We start from the raw sequence: 18,504 nt of genomic DNA, 5'->3' as shown, positions 1-18,504 counted from the left end.
TGTTGCAAGCAGATTAAAAAATGTAAAATGTAAATGTAAAAAAGTGAATGTAATTTGACCTTCTTCAAAAGTAAATCTATCCCTTTATATAAATAAAATTACAAATGAAAGAGTACTAGTTGCCTCTGGTTTCCTTATTGACAGTATTGGGTGGTGTTTTAAGAAACCTGCACTCAAAAAAATGTATTAGTTTTCAACCTAAACTACATTTATACAGACAGTATTAAAAGACAGTATAATTAAACGATAGTTTTATAAAAGACACACAATTTTTTTTTTTTGCCAAACAATATATTTTAATAGGTTATGACATTGCGACACAAGGTTAACTAAATGGGGTTTTGGTGTCTATGGCACCCAAAAAAACTAGCACAAGATTTGCATTTTGACCTGGCGTAGCAAGTTACACGATAAAACTAGCGATGTCAATAGAAAGTACACAACCCAATATCTTTGTTTTCTTTGTTCCCAGGTATTTCTTTAAGGATAACATTTTTATTTTTGGTGTGTTTCAAACCCCTACACCCCCCTAACAAGACGAAAAATACCGAAGCCAAGATGGCAGCTGCTGGAATGAGGTGCCACTGGTAAACAAAATAATGCGAGCAGATAGAATAGCTCTGAGCTCCTGTCCTATCTTACCACGCATATTACAAATACATCTGCAATCTTATATCCACACCAATTAAAAACCATAATTTCTATGGAAGTGTGTGTGTCTAGCTAGCTACTAGAAAACCAGAAATATCCATTTGGCTTGATAGTTTTAGAGGACTTGTCTTAATGGCAACATTTGGATACATTTCTAATGTAAGTTTGCTGGAGTCTCACTATTTATAAATTTGTGTGAACTTGTTTTAGTTTCATGCTAGTCCATAGGTTTAATAGCTAGCTACTTTTTACTACCGATTTTAATATTTTGATACTGTTTTCAGAGGCAGTTGCAACGTTACAGCAGCTTTCACCCGTGGCTCTTGAGTAGTGGTAAGTGTCCTTGAAGTCTGAGAAAGAAGCTAGCTAGCTGTATTGAAATGGTTTTGGGCTTATTCTTAAGTTAAATGCCCCACAACTTAAGTAATTATAGTGGACATTTTTGTTACCTGCATGTATTACCTTGCACTTGTCCACATTGAATTTCATCTGCCAGGTGTTGGCCCACAACTGAATATTATCTAAGTCCCTTTGAATAGCCTGTGCTCCCGAGATTGTATCTGCTGAGCCGCCTATTTTAGTATCATCAGCAAATTTGACAAGTTTGCTAACTATCCCAGAGTCCAGATCATTAATATAGATTAGAAAAAGCAAAGGCCCCAATACTGATCCCTGTGGAACTCCACTAACAACCTCACTCCAGTTAGAAGTGACTCCTCTAATCGACACCCTCTGTTTCCTAGACATCAACCAGTTCATAATCCATCTACTTACATTACCCTGAATGCCTACAGCTTCCAATCTGAGGATCAGTCTTTGGTGTGGAACCTTATCAAAAGCTTTTTGGAAATCTAAGTGTATCATATCATATGCTTTCACATGATCTACAGCTGCAGTTGCATGTTCAATAAATTATAATAAATTAGTAAGACATGATCTGCCTCGTCTAAACCCATGTTGACTATCTCCAGGAATATGGTTTTCATTTAGAATATTTAGAAAATTTTCTACATCTTGTTCGTTTACCAAGATACTTCAATTTTTGCCCTTTATCCGTTTCACCTCCTCCTTTATTGACCGCTAACTGTTGTAATATTGAAAAAAGCTCTTTGAATTAGTTTTAGCTCTAAGATTTATGTTTCTTTCTATTTCCCTCTTTGCTTTCCTGATCCCTTTCTTAAGATCTCTTTGCAGCTCAACATATTCTATGTATTTAGTTTCGTCTCCATCCCTTTTGTATGCGCTATACAACATTTTCTTCCTCTTGATATTTTTTTGCATACCTCTATCAAACCATTTTGGCCAATGTTTTTTGGTCCTCAATTTGCTAAGTTTTGGTACAAATTTCTCCTGAGCCTCAAGTAGTATATTCTTAAAATATAACCATCCATTTTCAACTAACTCTGTATCCAGTGTGCTCCAGTCTACCTCTTCTAAGTGCCACTTCATACCTTCAAGGTTTGCTTTTCTGAAATTGTAGACCATTGTTTTAGACTTGGACCTTGTTTTTTGAAAGAATGCCTCAAAGCTAACCATGTTGTGATCACAGTTTGCCATTGGTTCTCCAGTGTCCCTCTGACTCTATCTTGGTCATTTGAAAATATCAAGTCAATGCATGCTCTCTCTGGTTGGTTCCCTGACAAATTGAGCTAGAAAGCAGTCATTTACCATCTCAACCATTTCTATTTCTGCTTCTGTAGTCCCCACCGGGCTTTCCCAGTCTAAGTTTGGGAAATTGAAATCCCCCATTATAACAGCCACATCCTTGCTACATGCAGTCCTGATTACATTGTACAATGCAACATCTTTCTGAATATCTGAGTTGGGTGGTCTGTAACACACTCCTACCACTAATCCTCCAGATCTCTTGTCCAAAAGTTTCACCAACAAAGATTCTGTTCCATTACTGGGATCTAATTTTAGTTCTTCTGCCTCAATGTCATTTTTCACATATAACGCTACCCCACCCCCTCTTCGATTTTGCCTGTCTCTCCTAAACTGTGTGTATCCTTCCAACTTGTATTCATCCCCATCATTTTCTGTAAGCCACGTTTCCGTCACTCCTACAACATCATAGTCACACGCCAGCACTGTGGCTTCCAAGTCTAACATCTTGTTCCTTATACTCCTGGCATTGAGGTACAAACATTTCAGGACTTTCCTACTAGCAGGTTCCCTTTGTTTTCTTTCCTTAGTGGAACATCTCCCATTGTCAGAGCTCCCTGCCCCCCTGGTCCCTAGTTTAAATGATTCTCAATTTCTCTGCCCATACGCTCTCCCAATGCATTAACCCCCCTTCTGTTTAGATGTAGACCGTCCGGTTTGTACAGGTCCCATGTATCCCAGAAGAAAGACCAATGCTCCATAAATCTAAACCCCTCTTCCTTACACCAAGCTTTCAACCACGTGTTAAACTAATCTCTGCCTGTCTCCCTGGCCATGCATGTGGTACTGGGAGTATTTCAGAGAAAACTACCATGCAGGTTCTGCTCTTTAGTTTTGTTCCTAACTCTTTAAATTTGTCTTGCAGAACCTCTGTCCTACCTTTTCCTTTGTCATTGGTTCCAGTGTGGACCATGACCTGGATTCCCCCTGGCTTTGGCCAGTAGCCCGTCTACTAGTTTAGGGAGATCTGCAACCTGAGCACCAGGCAGGCAAGATACCATGCGGGTCTCCTTATCACTAGAACACACTGTGAGATCTACACCTCTAAGAATTGAGTCTCCTACTATAACTACCTCCCTTTTCAGGGGGGGAGTGGGCACCATGGTGCTCTGGTGCTCAACTGCCCCCCATCACCCTCTGAGCTGTCACTGTCCAACTTGGTGTCCAGGAGTTGGAACCTGTTGGGCAATTCTATCTCTTGGGGTGTTTCTAGGGGTTGTGCACGCCCTTTTCTGCTGTTACGACCTACTGTAACCCAGCAGTTCTCTACGCTGTCCTGCTCTGAGGGCTCAACTCTCCTGGGTTTTGGCGTGCACACCATCTCTCTCATGGGCTGATTGACCAATTCTTCTATATCCCTAATACAGCGCAGATCGACAAGCTGAGCCTCAAGATCACGAACCTTGATCTCTAGGATTTTAACCTGTTGACAACGTTCACAAATGAAGCCTTCTTGGATGAGTTCATCCTGGAAGGCAATCATTCTGCAAACCTGACACTGTAGTGGCCACATGCTTCTCAATGTTAGTTTTTTATGTTAGTTAGTTCTTGATTCCTGTTGACTAGTCAACTGCTTATTCGTTTTACAAATACTAATAGTATAAAATTAATAAATACTGGTGATTATTCTACTTTCAAAAGTAAGCGCAGTTTCCTTCCATTATCTAAAGTATTCACGGATTTTCGTGGTCAATGCGCAGTGGCCGCTGGGAAATGAAGTTTGCTCAGATGAGTTTTCGTGTTTAAAAATGCGCATGTACAACATTGCGGAAAGGGGGCCGGGAAGTTTTGTACGACCGGGAACTATTGTATCCAACAGCGGAACTACAGCCGCATCGGCTCGTCTGCAGCTCCGCGCCGCCCCTTTCTCCTTACAATGGCTACTAACTTCAGTCCGCCGCTGCGGATCAGACAGTACCGTCCTAGCAAGTGCGCAGCTGCGTACAGAGCCCCGTACTGACTGCGAGTGCGCTGCCATTGACCAGAGACCCGGAGAAAGACACTGAGCCGCCCAGCAGCCCGAGCAGCATGTCTCTGTCCCAGCGCTTCACACAGCGCCTGTCCTCGGCTCTGGCCGAGCTGATGAGAGCCGCTCAGTGTGCGGCGCGGAAGGCGCTGGCAGAGACGCTGGCGGAGCACCGAGAGGAGATGAGCCGAAGGCGGCGAGAGACCGAGAGGCTGCGCTGGAGGCTGCGGGAGCTGCGGGCGGCGAAGCGGAGTTTGAGAAGCGGCGGACACGGAGGAGGAGAGACCCCGGGAGCTGCCCTAGGTAACTTGTTCATTGTGTTCATGTCCGCTGGTTAAAGAGACGCGATGCGCAGACGCGATGGGCTGGATCTTATTCTGTGACGCATCTGTGCGGCTTCTCATCAGGGCTGAAAATGCGCATCCGCTCGTTTCATATTAAAAGCGCTGTGAGAGGATGAAGCAATGAAAACGAAAGCAGACCCAGACATGTTCAGATGGTGTATTTTATGCCTATTTGAAACGCAGTGATGCACGTAATGAGTTGAATATGTGTGTCCGTATATTCCTGCCCGTCCTCGGCTGCTGGTGGATCGTGTGTGTCTGGGTGGTCGGCGGAATAAACGCACTACATTGGGCTGCACTGTACACACTGCGGCGGGCGGGTGGTCTCGGTGTCGCTGTTGTTTCACAGCATGTGCTGATGTCAGTCAATCCCGTCCACACAAAACCGCGTGTGCGTGTAAAACTGCATGTCCTGTTTATTTCCCGCCACAGCTCCACGGCGCTCCTGCAGTCCCGCTCGCACATGCGCATTGTGTTTCTATTATTTTTTGATATACAGTTTTTTTACAAGTCTTGTTCTAAGTTCAGTTCAAGAATAACTCATAAGTAGATAGTGTGCTTCTGCAACTCGTATTTTTCTGTGAGACATTTTAATTTCCCTCTTGTTGTTTTGTTAAAAACAGTGTCATTGTTTTCATTCCTTAAAAGAGCACTTCTAGTATGTGAACATCTGACAGTATTTAGGTATTTGGTATTTTTGGTTTCTTGCAAATTTAAGCTATCCATATGTATTCATCACACTTTAATGTTTTTTTAATAGCTTGATTAATAAGTGTGATACCATAAGTAATGTATGTACATTATCTCTACACATAACCATTCATCCAACCATTTATTTAATGAATTGAATATGTACGTGGCAGGATAGCAGGGATTGGAGGCTCAGAGTCAGGCCACAGGTGAACCAAAACAATATTTTTATAAAGAAACCGTCAGCAGGGCTGGGATTGATTGATCAATTAGTGTCAATCAACTCCAACCACCTGCAGTCCATGAGCAGGCAGGGAGGGGGTTAAGAGTTGATGAACTGCATTTCTCTCCCTGTGTAAACAAGGTCACTGTCTCATGGTCTTGCTGTGCTACAGTACTGTGCCATAGTGCAACCCTGATACCTAGAAGAACCAGTTTTCTCCAGCAATTTGGGCTTGATGCATCGTACAAACCCCCTTATATTAAACATTATGTATGCTTTAATTCTCCCCGGTTTGACAATATATGGGTCTTCCTGAGCAGTTGTGAGTGGAAGTTTGGTTTCTGCCTGACGTTATCTTTCTCTCCTGTCTTTGTCTGCATAAAAGTGCCTGTAGTTTGTGACTTCTCTAAGACTGTTCTTGAGATTGTCTCTTGAACCTATATAACGCATAATTTCCTAAATCAGAGTTTTAAAATTATTTTAAATAGTAGGGGTTTTAAGTATAGAATTGTGTAAAGAATGTATTAAAGAACCAACACAATTTAAACCGTCAAATCTAAGCAGATTGTTATTTCAATGAAGGTTCAATACACTAAATGAGAGCTCCGTTTGGAACACAAACCAGCAGGGTTGGGCGTCTTCCAGGACCAGGGCTGGGAACTCCTGTCCTAGGATAGTCAACTTAAAAAACAAAAACCGTGACAGTCAACTGTACAATGTAGGAACTTTTACAGTATGAGTAAACTATTCTACTGTCAATAGATATAAAATGCAACAGAAATGAGCACTCTTATTTGTGCTGTTAATGTTTAACATTATTGGTGGTAAAACTGCAGTTATTTAATACATCAAAAATACAATTTGTCCAAAGAGTGTCAGTTCAGCATAATTAAAATATCACAAAATACATGATTAACGACTATTTAATTGGGTTAAATTAATTCACAACAATTCAACTTATCACATTTGAATCACCAGACCTTTTAATTCTTATTGGCTGGCCTCTACTTTTTTTTAAGTACAGACACATAACCCAAATACATATGTTCACACTGAGAGTCTTCCAGACACGTGTCCCACACCGGTTTTGTCCAGACTTACTCATATTTTCTTGAGGAGAAGCTGGTAGTTACATGTTTTTTTTCACAGCTTTGATTGGTTATAAATTCTAATACATTGTTGATTTTGTAGAAGCAATTTTTATTGTATTTGATAATGTTGCAGCAACAAAGGTGCTCAAATGTTGAATCCACATCATTTCTACAACAAAACGCACTTTCTACATTTTGTCTAGCAACATATAGAACGGTGTCCGTGCTACTCATCTCACACACTAAACTGTAGAAGAGTTCTACAGAACACACACTGAATTGTCATATCGATGTCCGTCTCCCTGTCTGACCTGGCTCCCCATTGCCTACCGCTTCGCCTGCAGCTTCAGCACTGCCCTTGCTTGTGCTGCTAGACTCATAATCGTGCTGGCTATGCTGTCTTTGTATTTTTCCTTCTGCTACTCTGCGGCTCCTCCTCCTCTGATAAAACACAAATTGTTATTACGTTGCTACAATGTTGTGGCAACGTTGTGTGTTAGCAGGGACGCTATTGACTACTACATGCACGTTGTTGGCATTGGCTCTCAAATCTACCGAATACGTCTGTTAACGTCCTACATTTGGCTGCATCGGACTACAGGGATTTTTGCCCTTAAAATTTTAGCCCCACTTTTGTGTTTTTTTTTTACTGTGTTACTTGTCCACAATATTTTTTGATAATAAAGCAGACTTCCCTACAGCTGCTACATCAATGTCCCGTGGCCACAGGGTAAGGCCTGCACCACTGGACAGAGGGAGAGATGGATCCATGTGCCATCCGCAAACCCGCTATTTGCCACTGGGAACACGTGATCACTCGCTCACTGCGCAAAGTGCGTCATCGTCAATAGAACGTGCGCTCTGCTGCAAACGGCACATGCTTGTGTTTGTGCAAATGAACATGCTGAATGTATTGTTTCAAAACGGCAGCAACAACGAGGTGTAAAAAGTACTCGGAAATGATACTTGAGTAGAAATATTCTATCAAAAACTTACTCGGTACAGTACTTGAGTAAAAAAAAAAAAAAAAAAAAAAGCTACTTTCAAGTGTACTCAAATACCAAAATTAAAAGTAAATATTGATTTTAGTAATGAAGTGAATGTGCATGTGTTTGTATGTAAGCCTTATAAAGGGGGAACAATCTATTAATTTAATTTATGGAAAATAAAATGTTGGATGAAAACATGAAGGTATTTTTACGCTTCCTCAATTTTATCTTAAAAAAAACCACGTCCAACAAAAATGTTATTTAGGCACAGATCTGGAAATTACTTTCATGTGTATTCAATATTAAGAAAGGGTCCGCTATTTTGGGTGATAAACACAGACGTCTTGACAAATCAGATTATCGATTGAGGTGGTGGAATAAAATTAGTTATTTATAGAATAGCTCGGTTCACACACACGAACATACATATATCCAAAAGAGTTGTATAATAAAACGCCAAATGCAATTAACAATATAAAATGTGTACCCCTGTAGTGATAGCATTTGATATAATGTAATCTATTACACTGTGGTGCAGGAGACCATATTCGAATTAGAAATGAATTAGCAAGAGTGTAGGCTGATCTCTTTCGAACATCCAAAACAGCCTTTGTTGACGAATGCATTTTACTATCAGAACAATCAAAAACTCACTCTGCTTGGACCTTCAGAAAATAGAGAACCTGCCTCTGAAAGGTTATAAATTGTATTGTTCAGTGCAGAGTATAAAGTGTGGATGTGGATTTGTGCCGCGTATGCAGCTCACTGATTGTCTCACTACAACGCTGCTGATTATGCTACAGCATGATTGGTCAAATGTATCCATTCAACCTGAAACATAAGAACATAAAGTTCGACCCATCGTGCTCGTTTGGTGTCCATTAGTATCCTATATAGTCTATTTTTAATTGTCAAATTGTCAGCTTCACCACAACGCTGGGGAAAATGTACTTAAGTATAGAAACGTATTTGTACTTCGTTACTTTACACCCCTGGTTAATATAAGGTTTACAATGCCTCTAACTAATCAGTGTTACTCCTTAAATACATGTTTAATGTGCTTTGTGATGATGACCTGCATAAAAGGCACTAATTTATCTTTTGGATTGTAGGACACAAGCAAGATATAATAGGCTATATTGTCTTCTTTCATTCATGGATGTTTATTTCCTTCTGTATTTCACCAGACTGGGCAACCTAATGCAATTGTAAATGTTTATATATGTACTCCAAATAGTTGTTCAGAGAGATCCATTTATTTTTATTTTTAAGTCATACTATAGCTCTATTGGGGTTTTATTTATTTTTGTAGGACATTAAGAAGTATTCACTCTAAATCAAAAGAGGAGTGACTGGGTTTTATTTTCTTAATTGAATACTTACTGTATCCAAGCTGTTATGTTTTGGTTTATTAATAGCTCTCTTTTTTTTGTAATTTGCAAGTGATTAATTGATCTGCTCTCCTGTCTTCTCCTCCCCCAGGAGCTGTAGAAGCAACCGCTCTCACTGAATCTGGGAAAAGGGCTCCCACTGAGCAGCAGCCCTGTGGGCAGGAGTGGGGCTCCAGTCTGAGGCAGGACAAAGAGCCCACAGCTACTGAAGACAACAAGAGTCTGTCTGAGCAGCACGGGAGCAGACACGGTGAAATGGAGCTCAGTGGACTGGAGTCTGGCCACATGGTGGAGCCACAGACTGTGGGTTTAACGCAGGGACTCGGGGCACTGGGATCTGAGTGTGGACCCAGTGCAGCTGATGCTGAGCCAGACTCTACCAGTACACAGTGTGAGCCCAGTGTTGCGTCTGTTCACATTAAGACAGAGGACAGTGAACTGGAGTGGGAAATGCATACAGTTGTGAAAGATGAACCCTGTAATCTTAAAATAGAGAATATTACAGGAGACCTGGAACTGGAGAAACTGGAACTGCATGGACTGTGTGACACTGACTCTGTTGCCTTGAGGACGGGGCTCAGTGGCGGCAGTGACAGTACAGTGAGGGGTGAGAGCCCATCTTCACAGGGCAGACAGCTGCTTCCTGGACCCTGCAGCTCTGACTCTCCCCCATCAAACACAACTAGGAAACATCAGGGCTGCCATCGCTGCCCCCAGTGTGAGAAAATGTATAGGAACTTTGGAAGCTTAAAAAAACACAAATGCATTCCTAGAGGGAAAAGAGTGCACTGCTGCACCCAGTGCGGGAGGAGCTTCAATCATGCAACAAAACTGACAATTCACCAGCGCATTCACACAAGAGAGAAACTGTACAGCTGCACCCAGTGTGGAAAGAGCTTCTCTCAGGCAAGTACCCTTAAATCTCATCAGCTCATTCACACAGGGAAGAAACCATACAGCTGTACCCTGTGTGGGAACAGCTTCATTAAGGCAGCAAGCCTTAAATGTCACCAGCGCATACATACGGGGGAGAAACCATACAGCTGCTTCCAGTGTGAGAAGAACTTCAGTCGTGTAACAAGTCTGATACATCACCAGCGCATTCACACGGGGGAGAAACCGTACAGCTGTACCCTGTGTGGGAAGAGCTTCACTCGGGCTGCGAACCTTAAAGATCACCAGCGCATTCACACGGGGGAGAAACCATACAGCTGCACACTGTGTGAGAAGAGCTTCTGTCAGGCGAGCACCCTTAAAGATCACCAGCTGTGTCACACAGGGGAGAAACGGCACAGCTGCTCCCTGTGTGGTAAAACCTTCACTGTTGCAGTAAACCTTAAGCGTCACCACCTTAGTCACACAGGGGAGAAACCGTACAGTTGCACTCAGTGTGGGAAGGGCTTTGCTCGGGCAGAAAACCTTAAATCTCATGAGCGCATTCACACGGGAGAGAAACCATACAGCTGCTCCCAGTGTGGGAAAAGTTTCCGTCAGGCATCAAATCTTAACTCTCACAAGCACATTCACACGGGCAAGAAACCATAGGGGCTGCACACTGTGTGGGAAGAGATTCAGTCAGGCAAGCATCCTTAAATCTCACCAACACAGTCACATGGTGGAGAAACTGGACAGCTGCTCCCAGAGTGGGAAGATCTTCAGTTAGGAAGGCAACATTAAATCTCAGCAGTATATTCATACTACAGAAAATCTGTACTAGATTGGATTTTTAAATAAAAATTACACAGACAGTTATGTTAATAGTTATTTGTATTATTGCTCTATGTATCTTTGTATTGTAGATCCTACTGTTTTCTCTATGGTCACCAGAAAAATACAATTCTGAGTCATGACATGGTGGGGGTGTAATTTATGGACGACAAATCAAACCACAAAATGTAGTCATTACCAGAACCTAGGCATAAGCGACTGCTTAGGGCCCCCAGCTGCTACGAATAATTAATAAATGTAATATATTTTAAATTATTGTCTATAATTGATCACAGTGATCAGTTTTCAGATTTGGATTTTATGTTTGATCATGGAAACATAAGTTATGCTCTAGAAACCTATCATCAATTTGGTTTTGGTGTGCGTTGGGTGTAGTAGATTGTGACGCAACCAAATTATAATGGTGGAAAAAAAGACCAAGAACGCACCAACCTGATGCACAAAAGTGTAAAAATAAACTGAAGGAAAAACAAGCACAAGAGAGAGGCATTGTAATGTTATTTGATTTTGCTTCGTTTTTATTGCTGGACAGTAGCTTGCTTGCATACTAAGTGTTTCAATGATGATGACATTTATGTGTAGCTATACCTAGCTGTTTTTTCTAGTTCCTTTAACTGGGCAGTCCAAGTTCACCTTACCTGCCACCAAATAGCATTTTATTATAACATGGTATTATTTACCTTGAATAGGATCTGCAAGAGGTTTGTTGTTTTTTCTTTCTTTTTTCTGCCTCCGTGAAAATCTTTGCTATATAACACTGTAACCTAGTTCTGCAGCATCAATTATCAAGTTAGCTAATTTGCTAGTAAGTTAAAATCAGCAAATGGGATTTGGCAATTGTAGCTTGATCTAGGTCAAACTGTGTGTTGTGCCTTCAGGAGTGTGTCAAGGAAGGCTTGAGCTATATATATATATAAAACATTATATTCTAAAATAACTATAAAAATAGATACGCTTTTGCTTAAAGTTCATCTGTTCCAAAGCAACAGCGACGTTTTTGTACAGTGTCCTGGGGTACCCTGAATGGCGCTCCTAAATAAATTATTATTATACGTTATTATATAAACTAAATAAAAAATAAGTATGTAAGTAAATTCAGCAGCGTGCTTTGAGAGAACCTGTGAGAAATTGATCGGAGAAGGAGAAAAGCGTCCAATACAAGCAGGGTGAGGGCAGCAGCGGATGTTCCAGCAAAACGCAAAAGTCGAAAATATAATGAAATTTATTTAAAACAGGACTTTACATGGAGCGGCTTCCCAGCATCAACTGCAATTCAAACAAAATATCGCCCCCAGCTTTCTTTGGAAGATGACTTATGTGTCTAAATTGCAACCCCGAATGCCATTACTTGAGGAAACAAACGCACCCCTCCCACTGATAAGGTAGAAAAAAATGAATATTATACGGAATTAATCTTTAATTGGTTTGTGTCATGTATCTTAAATGGTTGTACATTTTTAGTTTAGCTGTTCCATTTCTGTTTTTGATCTCAAAGTGTAAAGCCTACTTCTGCAACTCATACTGTATTGATCAAATTCCTAATTTTTATTCATGATTTTGCAACATATTGTTGTATTGTTTTAGTAAGGAGGCGTAGTCATTTTTTGTCATTGCTCAGGATGGTTAATTTTGATTAAGTTTGAGAACCGTTTTATTTGTTTTTCAAAGGACTATTTTTATTTATTTCAGGGGACTTTTTATTTCATAATGCCACATTTCCATTTGGTATATTCAAATGAATGGGGCGTGGTTATCTCACAGATTCAGACCAAAGCAACAGCACCAGAACAGCATTGAATTGATATTCAAGCTGTTGTGCAGACAATATGGAAGACATCGGTGGGCTCCGAGATACCATGGTATTATTAGCAGATTAAATTGATCAACATGGTTTATCGGCGGATGCTGTTTTGGCCCGTATTGAAGACTTTTTTGAAATACTGGGGCGGATACGTGCTCTTCAAGACATAGACATGGATGTCGAAGTTTTAAATAGTTTGGGACTGATTGAGCACCGTGTTCGTGTGGAAGATGTCCAAGTTACTTCAAAAACAGGTGCGGGATGCCCGCCTCTGGATATTCCAGGTGATATGCTCGCTACCTTTGTGTTGTCTGGTCTATCAACCTGAGAAATCGCGGTCACCCAGCACAATTCAGAGGAGATCAGCCGAGCAAGGCCTAAGGTAAGTTACTTGAGCGAATGTAAAATCAATGCTCTATCGAGCTAACGTCACACAAATGTCAAGACTGGTGGACAAAAATATTTATAATACAGGTAGACGCCTAAAGAGGCAAGGGTCAGTAAACAAAATTAAAACATGATTGACATTAAACAATTATGCAATCTTGTGTAGCAATATGATATAAAAAGAGATGGGAGAAACGGAGTATGAGTGGCATATATTTCCACCAGAAAATTGTTATGACGGGAGACAGATGAGTGGCAAAGTTGTTCGTCAACAAGTTACACACAAGTTAGGCCTACAGTTATTATTAACAGCAGTTTTGTCCAAAAGCTCCGATTCATTTTGCCCACCAGCACTGTGTGGAATAGTGAGTTCAAGCACTTAGATGTAGATGTTACATGTTTATTTTTTTCCCCTGCAAGTTAGCTAACATATATGTAATTGTTTTCTAATGTAGAAAATCAGACCTATACTCTACTATTAACGATGATTTGGATGCCTTGGTGATCCAGGGGCGTACGCATTCAAAGTAAGAATTAGTGTTTGTTTAACCTCAAGAAGACCAATTCCAAATGACATGGGTTTAGCCAGTATCAAATTTGATTGTGCATATTTGTCTAAATTGTGCTACTAGCTGCTTGTTGAAGAATTTAAGGAGCCACATGCTCCGTAGTCTTTATCAGTCCACAATACATAGTATATACTACTCCCTTAATAACATCCATCTAATTACGTTTTATTCAGTTATTATTTCATAATGTATGTGAATCTACTTTTTCAATCAGGGCATCGATCCAGGAGTAATCTTGATGCGACGGTTAGCCATCCGGACTGCAAGGCATCATCAGCACAATGTTCCTGTACCTAATAGTCTATGGCATATAGATGGTAATCACAAGCTGATCAGGTCCGTTTTTCCCTCTGCTTTTTGTACTGTCCATTATAATATAGTAGGTCAGTGCTCTCGAAATCCTGTCCTCAAGCACTGCAATCCTGCATTCCTGCAGTTCTTTGTTCCAAGCCTGCACCACACCACCTGAAATCTCTAAATAGTTACCTCATGTGAGAAAACATAGGTGACGGTGTGATTGCGGAAATAAGTAGGCCTATCCACAGACACTGCACTCCTCGAGGTATTGAGTTTGAGACCGATGTTGATGGCTGATCAAGGGGCCTCCCCATGCACCTTTTGAAAAAAGTAACATTAAAAGACATGGCTGGGTCATAAATACCTTTTTTTTGTGTTCACGATCACAATATCACCTAAAGTAAATTAAGCCAATGAATTTGCTTATGGATCGATATGTAATATTCATGTTATGATTATGGCTGCACAATAAGGATAAAATATGCAATGTGTGAAAATGTTAGATATTGCAATGGAAACATGTTTTGTGATATCACAGGACATGTTGCCATTGCAATATCTAACATTATCGCACAACCTGCCACAACCATACCCAGGGCCGGCCCAAGCCTTTATGAGGACCTAAGCAGAATATGATTTGAGGGCCCCCCACTGCCTCAGCACTGCCAATACTATTGACTATGGTCAATGCTTGATCATTCGCACACCTACTGTAAATCTAACACACTCATTATCAATTTTATTAGTTGTAGCTGTGTTGCTTACAACATCATACCAATGTCAGCCTGGCATGTTTTTACCCTTCTATGGTTTTTAATCTTAAAAGGTAGCAAACTCACAAGAGTGGTCTGGTGTTAATTTGGACTGAAATATTCAAAGTGATACAGGACGAAGTGGCATACTGAAAAGTAACAAAATAAACCAGCAGACAATGCTGGTGGCCACGGGGGCCCTAAGCAGCCACTTAGTTTGCTTATGTGTCAGATCGGCCCTGACCATGCCCCTCTAACCCTAGCCCTAACCTTAGATTAAAGAACAAGATGTGCCTCTATCAGCAGTGATTTGGACATGAGGTCCCAGTCAAATATTAATCCTGTTATATTTAACACAGATGGAGGATTATTGTCCATGGTGGTATTGATGGATTCTCCAGGCAAATTCTTTTCCTAAATAGTGCCACCAACAACATAGCTACAACTGTTCTTGAAGGCTTCTTGTCTGCTGTTGGCCAACATGGCATACCATCTCGAGTTAGGTACGTAATGTCCTACAAATGTGTTATAATGAATGAGCCTTTTTTTGACTAAAATTATATTTATATAGCATTTGTAACACAGATACAATTATATTGGATAGTCATCTTCAGAGAAATGTAACTTACAGATCTGACAAGGGGGGTGAGAATGTTATGGTTGTTCATTTCATGGTCCAAACCCGAGGAGAGAACCAAAGGTATGGAGAAAGAAAATTAAATGGATAATTAAAGGAGGATGAAACCGGGAGAAAAAGCCTGTCTCTACCTTCTTCTACCTTAAATGTAGGCGGCGCAGGGGGTGATAGCGGGGAGTTTTACTGGCAGTTCATAACCAGTTCAACACAATTTGAATTTGCCATCACTTCCTAAAATCCAACTTTCACTACTCTTATCACTGTGTTCACACTCCTCTTGTCTCAGCTGTCTCCACCTAAGTGTCAATCAGCCATTACTCCTAAGGACGTAGTACAACTTTTCCATCCTGCTAACTGTTGAATAATGTGGACTGCCAAAAATATAATGTAATCTAAGCTGTATTTCATGGTTTCTTTACAGAATTGAGCAACTTTGGAGAGATGTCTATGAAAATGTTTTTGATCTGTTGATCTGTGGTACACAATATTCATCCAGTTGGAGGCCGAAGGATTACTCAAACCTGACCAAGAGATTGACCTGTATGCACTACACAGGTGCTTCATGCCACATATTCAGCATAATCTTCAGTGTTTCAAGGAGGCATGGAATCCCCATGGACTGAGAACTGCAAGCCACCGATCACCTTTGCAGTTGTGGTCACTAACCCACAGAGAGGGACAAGATTTCTCACAAGTAAAAATGTTTTTTTTGTGATGTAATGTGTATCATATCCCCTGGCTCAAATATTAAAAAAGACATGCAAAATGATTGACCCACAGTGAAATAGCCTACACATTCCGAACAGCTGTATTCCTTCTGTATTTCAGGTTGGTGAGGATTATGGTGTGGACTGGGAAGGACCACATATTCCCTGTGCATCTAATGCCAGTGTTCCTGAGATGCAGCTCCTGCGCCCATTAAGTGAACGAGAACTTGCGGCCCTACCAAACCCCAACGCTCCTTTCAGTCAAGCACTGGCAGTTTATCTTGAAACTGTTCAGACCCTCAAAGTTATGTTGAACACAGAACCTTTGGTCAAGCACCATTTTTACAAAATTGGAGGAATAACTTGGTAAAGTCCAACCTTGGAAGTGACACTGGAGTGCAATCTGTAGCAGCAGTTTATTTGTATTCTGCGTTATTGTAATGTTCTTACCTCAAAAGTACTCACCTAGCATTTATGAAGTTTCATATAATTGATTAATCCAGTCACAGAAATGTGCAGTTGGTTAAATTAATGCCAATCTACTTCATTGGCTGATGACTGTAGGCCCAAGATATATAAAAAAAAAAAAAAAGCCAAAGAACATCTTATTTCAGATCACCAGGCTGTGAAAAAGTGTTAACCTAATTGTTGGTAGGATTTTTAATCCGTGGTCCACTGTTGCATTAAAAGTTTACTTAAAAAAAAAAAAAAAAAAAAAAAGTGTTTGGATGACAAGCAATCAAAACTTTATCCACGGACTAGGATGATGTTAGAATGTCTATCATGCAACCCCTATTCCTTTTTTTTTTATGTGTGAACTACTCCTTTAAGTGCTAATTACACAATGTGTCATTTCCTGCCAGTGAATTACTTTGTTCACTTATGCCCAGTTTTGGCCCCCCACGCTTAAACTGGTGTTGCCACTGACTTAAGCGTCTGGACAGGTTTTGTGGCTGGTTAACTATCTGCTGCCAGACACGGCTGTGAGCATCCGTCACCCACTAAGGAAATACTTTCAGAGGTGAGATGTGAGCTTGACTTGCAGACAGACAGGGAAGAGATCAGATACATTGTGTTGGAAGATATAATCTCAAGTGCCGTGTGCGATCAAGAAGAAGTTAGTTTTATTAGCAGCACGGAGTGAAATCCATGTACAGAGACAATGACTGCTTACAGTTCATATCTGAGTGTATTAACACAGGACTGGTGCAGTGCCGTGACTAGTTAAAAATAAACTGAAGGATAATAATTGGAGTGGTAGCAGACGATATCATTAAACTTTTATGAACAACTGGATGGTGTTTCAGTCTGTCGTTTTGTTCATGGTGTGCAGGTCTGTTGTGTAACATCCCCAAAGAGACAATCAGTGTGAAGGCGTTCACGATTTAGTTAACATGTCCATTTACAAGTTAAATTAATTAATAAATAAATACAGCAGATCTGGGTTTCCCTCTAAAACATTAAGGTCTGGTTTAATAAATGCAACCATAAACACCATGAATGAGACGCGCACACTTTAGTTCAATTATAACCTGCTATATTGTATCTGGATGATTAATCGTTAAACGTGTGTATTTTGTTTCAACTGTAACTTGCCCTGGTTAAGGACGTCTGCTAAGTAAATTATAAATAATACGGCAAAAAGTGTCGTTTGCAGTTACAAATCTGTAGTAAGAGTAATAAATTAACCCACAGTCGCTGCTCCTTCCATTAGAGGGACGGATTCACAGCGGCCTGGTTTTGCAGAAACAGCTCTGGGACTCCGGCACGACACGGCATGGCACGACGCTTAAGCCAGTGGGACCAAGGCATAAGCTTCCCTGCCCAGGGCACTGTCTATGCCAGCTAACACAGCTGCCCCCTCAACCTAATTTCAAACAATGTGCCTCAAAATAATACATAATTAAAGTTAGGACAGGACTATTCATGGTTATGGCTTGGATAGGACAATTGACATATTAGAGGAAATGTGTATATTGTTACAGCCTAGTTTGTGAGAAAAATGAAATATTTTGCATTATACATTTCAGAAAAAGACAATTACTGTCATTACCATTTTCAATGAAGATCTGCAGGTATCCTGCCACTCTGAATTTGTCCTCTAAGCAGCATTCCTCCTCTTCCTCCATGACACGAGCCTTTGTATGACTGACTGCAAAACACCTCATAAAAGTAATCTTTTAGTGCACTTCTACGGAACTAAAGATCGTTGCACCCGTAGTTGACATGCTGTTTTTGTGTAAGAGGAATTATAACACTGCTGCTGCAGACAACAGAGGAGACCTAGACAAAGGATCCAGTTTGCCTCTTTTCACTTCACAAGTGTAGACATCATATTTACCTGAGAATTGAGAGTAGCCTCTGAATTCCTTGGTAAAAATGTGGGAATTATGTCTGCTCTCTCCTTTAGCATGGGCCAAACCATGGTCTCCTTGAGTCCTTTTCTCAGCTGCTTAACCTGCTGGCTTTGTTCGTGAAATCACCTACAATCCCAAAACAGAAAACAGCATAAAAACCAAATATATTTTGAGTTATTGTATGAACAAAATAAACAGCAAAAGATTATTCAAGTTTATACAGAGTTTTTCATTTGAGCTATAGGAAGCAAATGCATTA

The 18,504-nt window shown here is 40.6% G+C and overlaps 1 protein-coding gene across 2 annotated transcripts; it reads left to right on the top strand.

The window, feature by feature from the left end:
• The first annotated feature begins 4,122 nt into the window (after positions 1-4,122).
• On the top strand, positions 4,123-17,184 carry LOC136768532 (zinc finger protein ZFP2). Of its 2 annotated transcripts, XM_066722783.1 has the most exons (8): positions 4,123-4,585; positions 9,102-12,921; positions 13,382-13,453; positions 13,710-13,831; positions 14,904-15,047; positions 15,176-15,244; positions 15,603-15,875; positions 16,010-17,184. In XM_066722783.1, the coding sequence occupies exons 1-2, from the start codon at positions 4,345-4,347 to the stop codon at positions 10,553-10,555; spliced, it is 1,695 nt and encodes a 564-aa protein (XP_066578880.1). In that variant the 5' UTR covers positions 4,123-4,344; the 3' UTR covers positions 10,556-12,921; positions 13,382-13,453; positions 13,710-13,831; positions 14,904-15,047; positions 15,176-15,244; positions 15,603-15,875; positions 16,010-17,184. The 2 variants fall into 2 exon arrangements, with proteins under 2 accessions (XP_066578880.1, XP_066578879.1); XM_066722782.1 differs by lacking the exon at positions 15,176-15,244.
• The last annotated feature ends 1,320 nt before the right edge of the window (positions 17,185-18,504 follow it).

The sequence above is a fragment of the Amia ocellicauda genome, chromosome 14, assembly GCF_036373705.1.
Source record: "Amia ocellicauda isolate fAmiCal2 chromosome 14, fAmiCal2.hap1, whole genome shotgun sequence".
In the NCBI taxonomy this organism is placed as follows: Eukaryota; Metazoa; Chordata; class Actinopteri; order Amiiformes; family Amiidae; genus Amia; species Amia ocellicauda.
The sequence above is the reverse complement of the archived record's forward strand: the minus strand, read 5'-3'. Positions and strand labels throughout refer to the sequence as shown.